General features: G+C 42.8%; 1 protein-coding gene across 11 annotated transcripts in view; it reads right to left on the bottom strand.

The window, feature by feature from the left end:
• The window catches only part of LOC110957345 (zinc finger protein 665-like), a 67,963-nt gene that overhangs the window by 2,597 nt on the left and 52,228 nt on the right, over window positions 1–13,138 (bottom strand). For 4 of the 11 annotated variants that reach the window (XM_051955956.1, XM_051955955.1, XM_051955962.1 and 1 more), the window contains exon 3: window positions 5,146–6,936. The exons of 4 other annotated variants lie outside the window; for them this stretch is intronic. In XM_051955956.1, coding sequence (XP_051811916.1) covers window positions 5,146–6,936 — 1,791 coding nt within the window. Of the gene's footprint in view, window positions 1–5,145; window positions 6,937–12,944; window positions 13,016–13,138 lie in introns of all 11 variants that reach the window. 3 more of the 11 variants (XM_051955957.1, XM_051955961.1, XM_051955960.1) reach the window with 1 other exon arrangement.

The following is a 13,138-nucleotide window of genomic DNA, read 5'->3' as shown; positions in this document are numbered from 1 at the left end:
AGTATTGTGGGAATATTGGTTACATGTAAACAGGAAGACATGGCTGCAGTCTGGGAGTATTACACTTTGTCCAAGGAAGATGCACGAATTGCAAAATGTAATACTTGCAAAAGTGACGTTATGAGAGGAGGATGCCATGCCAAATCGTTTAATACCAACAATTTAATTACCCATTTAAAAAACAACCACCCGGATGTATACGCACAGTACAGAGGGCGAGCGTTAGCCGCTAACCTTCAGAAGCTGCAAAAAAAAAAACAAGCGCCATGGATGGTACGTCCATACAGCAAACTCTGAACTAGACACGGGAATTTGCCAAGGACAGTACAAAAGCTGAGGACATACCAAACAAAGTAATGGAGATGATTGCTCTGGACGACCAGCTGTTTACATTCGTGGAAAATCAAGGCTTTCGACAGTTAACGGAGCACACTGAACCCCGCTACGACCTTCCAAGCTGGCGGTACTTTTCAGATGTCGCTCTTCCTGCTCTACATGACGTGGTAGCCGCACACATCCACGAGATGTTGGATCGCATAAGCTTTACTACGGACATCTGGAGCTCCGACGTCAGTCAGATGAGTACCGTATTTTCACGACTATAAGGCGCACATAAAAGTCTTAGATTTTCTTCAAATTGTGCAGCACGCCCTATGGTGCAGTGCGTCCTGTGTTGTTGTTGTAAGGCGGACGTAGACCAGGTGGTTTTTTCCACGCATCACCATCGCTGTTGATCTGTGACTCTATGCGTGCCCATCTCACAGCCGATGTGAAAAAACAAGTGAAGCAAATGAACTCTGAGCTTGCTGTCATTCCGGGAGGCCTGACAAAGGAACTCCAACCGCTGGACATCGGTGTGAACCGGCCGTTCAAAGTAAGGCTGCGAGCGGCGTGGGAGCGATGGATGACCGATGGGGACTACAGTTTCACTAAGAGTGGAAGGCAGCGCCGGGCGAGTTACGCCACAATTTGCGAATGGATTGTAGATGCTTGGGCTAACGTGTCTGCTGGCACTGTTGTTCGAGCTTTCGCAAAAGCCGGCATCATTTCCGAGGCGCCGCACGGCACGGAAAGTGACTCTGACAGTGAAGAAAGTGAACCTGGCATGTTTGATGGAGGTTTAGCGCAGCTGTTCAATTCAGAAACAGAGGATGAGGACTTCCATGGGTTTGATTGATGACGATTACCGGTAAAAAAAAATGTGCGGTAAAAAAAAATGTGAATACCAAACTCAGTTTTGCTCCCGCTCTATTTTTAAATACGCACACTTGTGTGCTTGTTTTATCCGTGTGTTTTACCATGCCCGCGACTATTGATGATTAAAAAAATGTTAGTACTTTGTAATCAATACTTAAATAAAGCACAACCAAACTCAGTTTTGCTCCCGCTCTATTTTTAAATACGCACACTTGTATGCTTGTGTGTGTGTTGTTGTTGTAAGGCCGACGTAGTAGAGGACACCATGAGAACGTTAAAAGGGGAAGTGTGGGCGTGGATTGTATATAAAACCCTCGCCATATAATCAGGTGCGCCTTATGTGTGTGTTAAATACAGTAATGGCACACATAACTGAGAATGCGCCTTTTGGTACAGTGCGCCTTTTGGTCGTGAAAATACGGTATGTTAAGCCTCACTGCTCAATGGATCAATGACGACTTCAGAATTAAAAGAGTTGTGCTGAATGCAAAAGAATTCCCTGGTTCACAAAGAGGGACTGCCATCACTAATGCATTTGACAGTATGTTAGCCCAATGGAAAATACCGAAAGAGAAGGTGCACGTCATGCTTCGTGACAATGCACAGAATATGAAGAAGGCTATGGACGAGTGTGGTGTTACTAGCTTGGGCTGCATGGCTCACACGTTAGAGCTAGTGATACATGACGGAGTATTTAACCAGCGAAGCATCTCTGACTGTGTTGCTATCGGACGGAGAATAATCGGGCACTTTAAGCACTCCTCTTGCTACCTCCAGGCTCAAACACATACAGAAAGAGCTGGGCATGACTACCAAGATGCTTCAACAAGACGTCGCGACGCGATGGAATAGTACTTTTTATATGATGAGAAGTCTGCTGGATCAGAAGCGTGCACTTAGCATGTATGCAGCAGAACACGAGCTCCCGTCGTCTTTCAGCACACACCAGTGGGGCCTCGCTGAAAACATGGTCACACTTCTGGCACCTTTTCAACAGTTGATGAGAGAAATAAGTTCTCATCGGGCTTCTGCTGCCGACATGATTCCCTCTGTTGTGGCTCTGAAGCGGCTGCTTAGCAGGGAAGCTGAAACAGACAGTGGGGTCCTCACTGTAAAACGTACTCTGCTCGAAACTGTGAATGACCGCTTTGAAAATGCCTTCTCTGAACCGCTTTACTACTTGGCAACAATACTGAACCCAAGGTACAAAGACCGCTATTTTGACACAAACACCAAGCAGGTGGCAATAAACATGCTACAGAAGGAAGTGGAAAGGATGATGTGCAGCAACAGTGACACTGCCACAGAGAAACCTAAACAGGAAGACACAGGTGAACAGCCACAACAAAAGAAGACGCATGCAGAAAGGGATGGGGGTGAGCATTCGCTGCTGGACATGTTTGATGAAACTCTGGAGGAGGAGGAGGAGGAGGAGGAAGATAAAGGAGGACAGGCAGGCCTGACAAGCCCAACAGTTGTACAAGTATGTTAATACCCAAATTTGTATTCAAATAATAAAGTCTTTAAATTGTGTGTGTGAAACATTCATCCTCTAGATTTATTGTCTTTAATGTTATAATGTCCTAATGACATCATCTTCATGATCTGTATAGTTATATACATCTCAATATGTGCACAGTTATCTGAGTGAGCGTCCCATCACTAGAACCAAGAGCCCACTGCAATACTGGAGGGTCAACATGTCCCGCTTCCCTTCTCTGGCCCGGGCAGCATGCAAGTACCTCTCAGCTCCATGTACAAGTGTGGACAACGAACGCCTCTTCTCTGCTGCATCAAATGTCGTAGATGAAAAAAGAATTAGGCTCACATGCGAGAAAGCTGAAATGCTGCTCTTTGTTAAGAAAAACCTACCTCTCCTTAAGTAGGCCAAGATTAAGCAGTCCCCTTACAGTAGGGAGAAGTATAACTGTTTCAGTGTTTGGGACATTTCCAATGGTTTGACAATGTTAGGCACATGCAGCTTGAGAAATGTGCACAGATTGTAGCACAAAATTTGCACATCCCTTCTTAAAATATAGTCAGGGCCTATTTCCTTTACATTTTATACTGCTGCCATTTCACAGATGGTTTTACCGAAATGATCCCGCACTTGATGTTTAATATGTTAAAACATGTTGAAATATGTTTTACATTTGTTACATAATAAAGAAGACTATGTGATCTAATTTGGAATGGGCTTCTTTTGACTAGTTTTCAGGTTCTCACAGTGCTTACTAGGGGTGTAACGGTACACGTATTCGTACCGAAGCGTTCGGTACAGAGGTGTACCATGGTCTGAACATTTTAAGTCTATTAAGAATATACACAATTGTTTTAATTGCGAAACCTAAAACTCCATAGTGCCCACGGCTGCGGTGGACCTTCTCTGGCTCACAGTCGCACAGTATTGCGGAACTAAAAACAAGTAGGAGTTTCCAGGGAACCACAGGATGTGAGGGATCGTTTATTCTCCTGCCGGTGTTGTGCCGAGTCGTGCCTGCCCGCCAAGATCTGCATGCAGGTCGGGGAAGCGCACCCGCTCCGCTAAAACGGAAACTATGAGACACCAAACTGTTTTCTACGGCACAGTACTTCTTGATAATGAAAAGATACTACATGAAAGCTTGGACCTACATGCAATTCTCGATGGGCAGGCACGATTTGGCACAACACCGGCGCTTCATGGCTAATGCTAGCAACAACGAGAAGAAGCTAGAGCTGGAAGACGCTCTGTCGTCATTAAAATCACCCGTTTGGGATCACTTTGGTTTCCCAGTGAAGTACGAAAAAGTAGAAAAACAAGTGGACAAGACGAAAGATGTATGCCGACACTGTGAAGCGGTCCTCAGCTATGCATCCAGCAATACGTCAAATTAAGACACACATTAGAAAAAGCACCATCCAAGCGTAACTATCCCCGCTGCTAGGAAAAAACAGCAAACTGTACAAACAATGCTCCCAACATCATTTCATCAAACTCTGCCTAGCAATTCAGAACGGGCGAAAGCAATGACCAAGTCCATGGTGCTTTCATAGCAGCAGATCTACGGCCATGCTCTGTTGTTGAGAACTGAGGTTTAAAACTTATGAAGGTCAGCTTACATTAACTTTACATTATTGCTGTGCTCTTCGCTACAGATAAATGACTAGATTGTGTATTTTTTTTTAGCCTACTAGTATATTTATGCTGTAAACAAGAGCCTAACTAAATAGTATTTTTTTTTTTTTAAAAAGCAATCACATTTTAGGTGATAGAGCCCCGTTATGAAGTTCCTTCTCATCCCACATTTCAGCAGAAAGTTATACATACATGAATATCGACATTGGTAATATCAGTTATCGGCGATATCAGAAACATTAATATCAGATATCAGTATCGGCCAGAAATTTTAATATCGTGCATCACAAGTACCAACTTATGGAAGTCACCACCTTTGCAACCCATGACTTTGCGACTACTGCAAAATAAAAGAGGGAAAAAAAGAGAGCAACTGCCTGATTTATGAGTGGAGTCTTGCTCAAACCCTGGGTACATGACACATCCTTTTTCAAGTGGGGAAACTGCACACAAACTCTGAGAACAAACCATCAGTGGTAATCACCCGTCATTGAAAGTGGGAGAACACTTGACACTCATTGACGTGAGGCCAGCAAGCAACTGACCAGTTAAGCTGGGTTTATATTGGCTAAATATCAAACATCCAAGTCGAAGATTTAACACTGATGTCATGTCTTTTCAACATTATGTGGTGAGAACAAGTTTGTGCTGATGCTGATCACGTCACAATTCCCAATCTTACCTACATCTCCAGATTAACTTGGACCAAATTTCTGTGTCAAGACTGGCCACAGTTGTTCAAAACAGTATCCCACTAAAGTTCATAACAATATCCAAAATATCCAATGCACAATTGTGTGCACACTGTTGCTGAGACAACCTTTACATACCTTACTGTGACGCTGATTGAATGCTTTCTTTCTGCTGTGGATCTGCTGGTGTTGTTTCAAGGAACCCAAAGTTGTAAAAGTCTTCTTACACTTGTCACATCTGTATGGTCTCTTCCCAGTGTGGACACATTGGTGAGCTTTGAGGTGTTGAATGTAGCGGTAGCCTTTCCCACACTGGTCACAAAGGTATGGTTTAACCCCGGTGTGGGTCACTTCATGGGCTTTTAACTGTGCATACTGTACAAATGGTTTGCCACAGTAATCACATACGAACACATCATATCCAGTGTGGAGTTGGCGTTGGTGAAATTTTAGGCTCGATTGGTGCTTGAAAGTTTTTTCACAGTAGTCACAGTGGTACCGCTTTCTACCAGAGTGGGGGCATTGATGGATCAACAACTGTTCATGTCCAGTAACGGTTTTCACACACTGATCACAGTGGAATGGTTCACCTCCACTGTGAATGAGTTGATGTGATGTTAAATTACTCTTGGTAGTAAAAGTCTTCCCACACTGGTCACAGCTAAATGGTTTAACTCCACTGTGAATGAGTTGGTGTGTTGTTAAATTCCTCTTGTGAGTAAAAGTCTTCTCACACTGGTCACACCTGAATGGTTTAACTCCACTGTGAATGAGTTGATGGGTTGTTAAACTACTCTTGTGAGTAAAAGTCTTCCCACACTGGTCACAGCTGAACGTTTTAACTCCACGGTGAATGAGTTGATGTGTTGCTAAACTACTCTTCTGAGTAAAAGTCTTGCCACACTGGTCACAGCTGAATGGTTTAACTCCACTGTGAATGAGTTGATGTGTGGCTAAATGACTCTTTTGAGTAAAAGTCTTCTCACACTGGTCACAGCTGAATGGTTTAACTCCACTGTGAACGAATTGGTGTGTTGTTAAATGAGTCTTGTGAGTAAAAGTCCTCCCACACTGATCACAGCTGAATGCTCTAACTCCACTGTGAATGAGTTCATGTGTTGTTAAACTACTCTTGGTAGTAAAAGTCTTCCCACATTGGTCACAGCTGAATGGTTTAACTCCTCTGTGAACGAATTGGTGTGTTGTTAAATGAGTCTTGTGAGTAAAAGTCTTCCCACACTGGTCACAGCTGAATGGTTTCACTCCACTGTGAACGAGTTGATGTTTTGTTAAATTACTCTTGTGAGTAAAAGTCTTCCCACACTGGTCACAGCTGAATGGTTTCACTCCACTGTGAAGGAGTTGATGTGTTGTTAAACTACTCTTGTGAGTAAAAGTCTTCTCACACTGGTCACAGCTGAATGTTTTAACTCCACTGTGAATGAGTTGATGTGTTGTTAAACTACTCTTGTGAGTAAAAGTCTTCTCACACTGGTCACAGCTGAATGGTTTAACTCCACTGTGAATGAGTTGATGTGTTGCTAAACGACTCTTGTGAGTAAAAGTCTTCTCACACTGGTCACAGCTGAATGGTTTAACTCCACTGTGAATGAGTTGATGTGTTACTAAATTATTCTTGTGAGTAAAAGTCTTCCCACACTGGTCACAGCTGAATGCTCTAACTCCACTGTGAATGAGTTGATGTGTTGTTAAATGAGTCTTTTGAGTAAAAGTCTTCCCACACTGATCACAAGTGAATGCTCTAACTCCACTGTGAACGCGTTTGTGAATTCTTAGCTTTGTTGCTGTGATAAAAGTCTTGCTGCATTGCTCACAACTGAGTGATTCATCTCTGGTTGTTGTTGTTGGGGACCCATTGTTTTCCTCTGCATATTTCTGATGTCTCACTTCATTCCCCTTTTCATGTTTCTGTAGAAACAGACAAAGACACAAACAGAGGCAGTGATTTAAATGCAGCTGTGAAACAAGAAAAGCACTCCGAGAGTACAGTACTTCGCCAAGGAAGCTCAGTCATCGTATCATTTCCGACAGATGAATTTTTTCATAAAAATTTACCTTGGGCTGAGCACAGGCGTGTGTTGTGCATGTGTACATTTTGTACAGATACCGAATGGCGTGACATAAATGTAGCAGACGGCAGGAATTGATGGGCCTTGGAAACACACCCACACCCTTTAACCAACTGTTCTTTGGATGGTTTCCGACTGATAAGTCCCGATAGGTCCGCAGCGGTCCATTTTTAGAAGGATCGCATGACTCTCTTTTGTTATTCTGGCATTTAGAAAATAGATATTTTGTCAATCCTAAATTACCTAAAACAGGAGGAGCGTCGTTTGATTTTATGTCAGACATTGTTGGGAAAAAAAACAAGGTTATGTGCCATTTTATACAGTGTAAGTAAACTTCTGGTTTCAATTATCTGAATGTCTTGAGAAGGAAAAAGGCCTGCAAACTCACAATGCTCAAAAGTACTATTCTCAACCAAAGAATATGCTGCTCCTTACCTTCCTGAACACCTGGCTTGAAAAACAAGACTTTGTGTGTGTTACTTATCTTCGTCACCATGCAACACATTTGCGTAATGTTTTACTAGCAATTAGTTTGGCCTCAAACCAAAGAGAAACAGCTTCTTAGTAGGGAGGATAAGCCCAAAAAATAGGCTTTTGACTTCAAGTCATGATGCAAAGGTCCCCTTTAGTATGGAAGTATGTTAGGGTCATACAAATAAATTTATCCAAAGACACAAGTGAGATCACCCTTTGTATTTGAAATAAACACATTTTTCCAAAAATGGCCGCCAATGTGTTGAAAATTCTCTAGAGCCCATATCTTTGCTTCTGTTATAGATATAATGACAACTTTGGTGTCAAAGTGTAAATTTTTGGGGTTAGGGTTAGGGATATTTAAGCCGCAGTAGTGGCGGCGGCTTGTGGCACAGACGGGCCGAAAATTCGGTTCCTTTTTCATTTTTAGAAAGTTTTCGCCAGTTCTTGTGTTTACGCAACGAAGTGAAGCGCGACGTCAGAGTCGCAGCCACCCGGCCATTCGGGTGGTGTTTACAAACACGAATGGAGGAGCCGAAATGAGCCAAAGAACACGACGGGATGAGCTGAAGTGGGCCGAAGACGCAGGGACGAGACGAGCTCCGAATATTTTTGTCTGGGGGGAGGAGGGAGTGATCACATAGACATATGCGTATATGTTATAGACATATGTGTATATGTTTATGTGATCACATGATGAGATGAGCCGATAAGTGCCGACGTGGGCTGAAGGTGGAGGGAAGACAGTAACGCGGCATATTCTTTCCGCCCGGTAACGTCCAACGGGGGGGGGGGGGGGGGGGGCGGTGAATATTTGGATACCAAATTAATATCCGGATAGTTGGGATATTCGGGTCCAGCCCTAGTTGACACTGAGGTTTTCTCATTGAATAGAAAATATTTTTAAGGTTTGATAAGTAATAACTAGCTAGTTAATAAATACTTAGCTACTTTATAGCTAGCTGGCTACCAACTACTGAGCTTCACTATTGAAGCAAGCACATAGCCTACATTTTGCTAGCTAGTTAGTTAGCTTCATTATTATACATATATACACAAATAAATTGCAATTTAGCTTATGGCATATGATAGTTTGCTCACTGTTATGAAGTGAGTGTGTGTGATCTGTTGGAAAGTCTAAAACCAGCATGAAGGAAGGACCCGTGGTAACGCTCCTTCACACACCTGGGATAATCAGTCTGTCACTAAAGGAGCTGTCCAGTGCACTCAGTGTCATGCATGGGGTGGGAGATGCTGTCCAGCAGGGATGTTAGCTTGGCTAACATCCTCCTTTCTCCCACTACCTACACTGGATCCAGGGGGGTACCCAGGAAAGAGCAGGCTGTCTTGCTCAGCCAACCAAGTCTCCTTTTGTCAGCAGCTGTTATGCTGCTGCACCAGCAGAGCACTCCATAAAAGATGGCCGATGCCATCACGGAGTCATAGAAAGTCTTCAGGAGTGTCCCCTACACCCCAAAAGACAGCCGTCTCCTAATTAGACAGAGTCTGCTTTGACCCTTCTTCTAAAGTACTGTGGTGTGGTCTGACCAGTCCAGTTTATTGTTCAGGTGCACACCCAGGTACTTGTATGAATCCACTCTCTCCATGTTCATGCCCTGGATGTTCACCAATGGTGGGTGTGTGTGACTGTGCCTGTGGAAGTCCACCACCAGTTCTCTGGTCTTTCCTAAGTTGATCTGGAGGCAGTTCCACTGGCACCAGTCCTCAAAGTCCTGGTTCAGTTCTCTGTACTCCCAATCATCATCATCTGAGATGAGAACGACAACTGCAGTCATCAGAGAACTTCTGCAGATGACAGCTGGATGAGAGGTCCATGAAGTCTGCAGTGTACCGGGTGAAAAGAAACGGAGCCAAGACCATTCCCTGTGGGGCCCCTGTGATGCAGACCACCACGTCAGACTCACAGTCCTGTGTCCTCACAACCTGTGGTCTGTCTGTGAGGTAGTCCATTATCCTACCCAAGAGGTGGTGATCCACCCCTGTGACCTCCAGCGTGTCCCTCAGAAGAACCGGCTGAATCGTATTACAAACACTGGAGAAATCAAAGAACATGATTCTAGCAGTACTTGCAGGCTTCTCCAAATGGGACAGAGCTCTATCCAGGGGGAAGATGACAGTTATCGCAATCATGTCAAACATCCATAATAATATTAATGATATTAATAAATAAATAACACTACAACAAACTATGGTATATTCTAACAATATAGTCTAGTACAGTGGGTCGTGATTCTGAAAAATTAACATGAAATTGTTAAATTTTTAGCCAGTTTTCTATCTAGTCTGTTATTTTCATTGCACAACATACTTGTTGAGAATATATTTTTGAAGAAACATTTCATTTGTAAAAGTTGTTTATAAGTTAATATTGATGTAAAGTTAATGAGGTAAATATTTACTTAGAAGAAGACTGTACATTTCATTTGAATATTTGATTTTAAAGCTGTAAGCACAAAGGAAGACGTATTTGACAGCAGCATTACTATTGCAATAACATATCATCAGTAGGCTAAAACCTGTCTCACAACGGTTAAGTTTTAGAAAAAAAAAGGTCAACTCGCTTCTATAAAGCTACTCCTCGTTAACTTATGTATCTTTTAACCTGATGTTTGATTTTAAGTCCAGGACCTATTCTCTTCATTTTTTTTTAAGGTTGTAAGACGGAGATGCAACAACATATGTACAACCGAATATTAATTAACAACGTCAACATTTTTATACGTGAACTGTCTGCTCTGCTCCTCTCCGACACTTTGAAGGCAGCGATATTTAAGACTTGTACAATGTAGTGTCATCACACTAACCACTTAATCAACACACATTAGGGGGATTCATACTCACCGATAGCCAGGTGTAGTCTGTGCCCGAAACATTGCAGTCTAAACCAGTGATTGATCTCTGCAGCCAGGCTTATGTTGGCAGCATTGTCTGTTGTGATACAGAGTAGCTTCTCCTCATTCAGTCCCCATGCCGCTACAGCTTCCTTCAGTCCACTGGCGATGTTTTGCCCCGTATGGTCCTCAGGAATAAAGGACGTTTGGAGACATCTCGCTTTCAAATTGAAATCAGCGTCGATGTAATGAATGGTGAGGCTGATATATGGCTCCATGGTGCGGCTAGACCAAAGGTCTGATGTGATGGCAAACTCTGCTGCTTTCCTCACCTCTTCTGCCACTTTTGCTCGGCATTTTTCATACATAGCTGGCAGAACAACTCTGCTAAAATGGTGACAAGGTGGCACAACATAACGCTTATCCAAAGTATTGACCAACTTCTTGAAGCCTTCGCCTTCCACTGTGCTAATGGGGAACATGTCTTTAGCTAAAAAGTATCCAATGTCATCTGTTATTTTTTTGTGCCTTTCGGAACTTGACAGATAAGGAGTTGCACTGTACAGTGCGTCTTTGATAGACGCCTGCGTCGATGTGGGAGTTGTGCTCTTGTCTTTCTGCCTTTTCACGAGTTGGTTATAAATTACCTTATGGTTGAGTTGGAGGTGGTTGAAGAGGTTGGTCGTGTTGTTTTGCGATGCAGACACCACGCTGAAGCAGATTTTACAAAATATGCATTACTGCTACACATCGTCTTGTTCGAATCCAAAATGTTCCCACACTAACGAAGTAGTTCTGGCTTTTTTATCAACTAAGCACCGCTGTTCAGACTCCCCCTCTGCCATCTTCATGAGTACTTAAATCACCTGGCTGGATCTCCACACACGTGGGGGCGGGGGCGACGCGGTTGAGTTTCGCATGCGTGTCCAATAGCGGAAAACACCAAATAATCGTTTTTCCTCGATTACATTAATTTTGAGATAGCCTGGAGCCATAATCGTAATGGTGATTAAAATTCGATTAATTGAGCAGCCCTAGGAAGAAGACTGTTTTCTAGAGTAGTGCTGTACATGACCTGGTTCATTGACCCTGTTGCACCCAGACTGAAACTACCCCAGATGGTCTCTGATCCACCCCCATGTTTTACTATATGGGCAGACAGTCTGGTTTGTAGCTTCTACAGGCCAGGAAGTTGTCTGGAGTGAGCATCAAGTGAAAATTGGAGTCATCATTGAAGAGAACTTTAGTCCAATCATCAACAGTCAAGTCCTATTTCTCCAGTGTCCACTCATTTTAAGGTCCCTGGAGGTCTGAGGACGATTCCTGACACAGGAATAGATGAGTGACGGTCATCTGGTGGGTAGAAAGACGTTACCTGCCGTGACCAGCTAGCAGTTAGGTAGAACCATGTCGGGCTTGTTTTTTCTTGGTGTAATGAACGGCTGTCTTGGAGATCTTCAGTTTCTTCGCTGCTTGTCTCTCACTCATGCCAATTTCCAGAAGGACCAAGATGGCTGCCTTTGTGGCTCTACATAATTCTTCAGTTTTATGAGTTATGCGAGAGCTATGCCAGACTTCTGAGTTGTGCTACGGCTTGAATGTCAGCAGGAAACCACTCTAGACCTTTGCATGTGCAGTGCTGCTGATGACATGAAATGTCCTCTTAGATACCCTGGGAATACAATGAAGCTTAAGCATGTCAGATAAGACATAAAATACTCTGATATACCAGGGAATACAATGAAGCCGGAGGATGTCAAATAAGATATAGTAAAACAAGTATTATAGAATCAGTTGCATTTTTTTGTCAAGTTCATTGCGTTCTTCAGTTAATGAACTTTTTGTTGTACCAGGCATTAAAATGAACAAGAAACTGAAGAAAACAAGGGAGGTCTAATAATTTTTTCTATGACTGCAGTTATGAACTTGTCTCACTACTCAGTTTCTTAGCATCCATAATACACATACTGTATTCAACACTTTAAGTTGTATTTATTAAATTACTGAGTTTTAATTCAACTGTGTTTTTGGTATGTGTTTTTTAATAAATTGCATATTTTAGCTTCAGTTGTCATGGTGAGGAGAATATCTTTTTTTTAGTCTTGAAATCTATTTTATTTAATTCCTTGACCATAAAAATGTACACTTTGACAACAAGTTTGCCATTACAGCTATAACAGAAGCAAAGACATGGGCCACTCAAGGATGGTCGGTGGCCATTTTAAAAATGGCCGCCAAAGCGTGATCTCACTTGTGTCTTGGGATAAATTTTACTTGTATGACCCTAAGGTACTTCAATACCAAAGGGGACCTTTGCATCATGATTTGAAGTCAAAAGTCACTTAACCTCCCTACTTTCTGAGCCGTCCACCACTTTATCCTCAGTTCAGCTGCCTCTGCAGAGCTGCATCTCTGCAGCCAATGTTACCTGGCTTTGCTTGGATCATCTGTCCAACTGGAGCAACTTCACACATTTCAAATAAGAAATTAATGACTGATATTACAGTCATATGTTTCTCACTTTTTGTGAAGATTTCATTGTTTTTCTTTTCCTCCTCAGCTCCTCCATCAGACTCTCCTCCTGCCGATCACCTGTAACATCAAACATCTTCATTAGGATACCACTCTATACACAAGTGCCAGAGTGTCCTATATGTTCATCAGCCAACACAGAGGACACATTTCAACTCAATAGTTCACTTTTAGCTCTTTTCA

Source organism: Acanthochromis polyacanthus, chromosome 11, assembly GCF_021347895.1.
Source record: "Acanthochromis polyacanthus isolate Apoly-LR-REF ecotype Palm Island chromosome 11, KAUST_Apoly_ChrSc, whole genome shotgun sequence".
Classification (NCBI taxonomy): Eukaryota; Metazoa; Chordata; class Actinopteri; family Pomacentridae; genus Acanthochromis; species Acanthochromis polyacanthus.
Note: the sequence above shows the minus strand (reverse complement) of the source record. Positions and strands in the feature narration are given on the sequence as shown.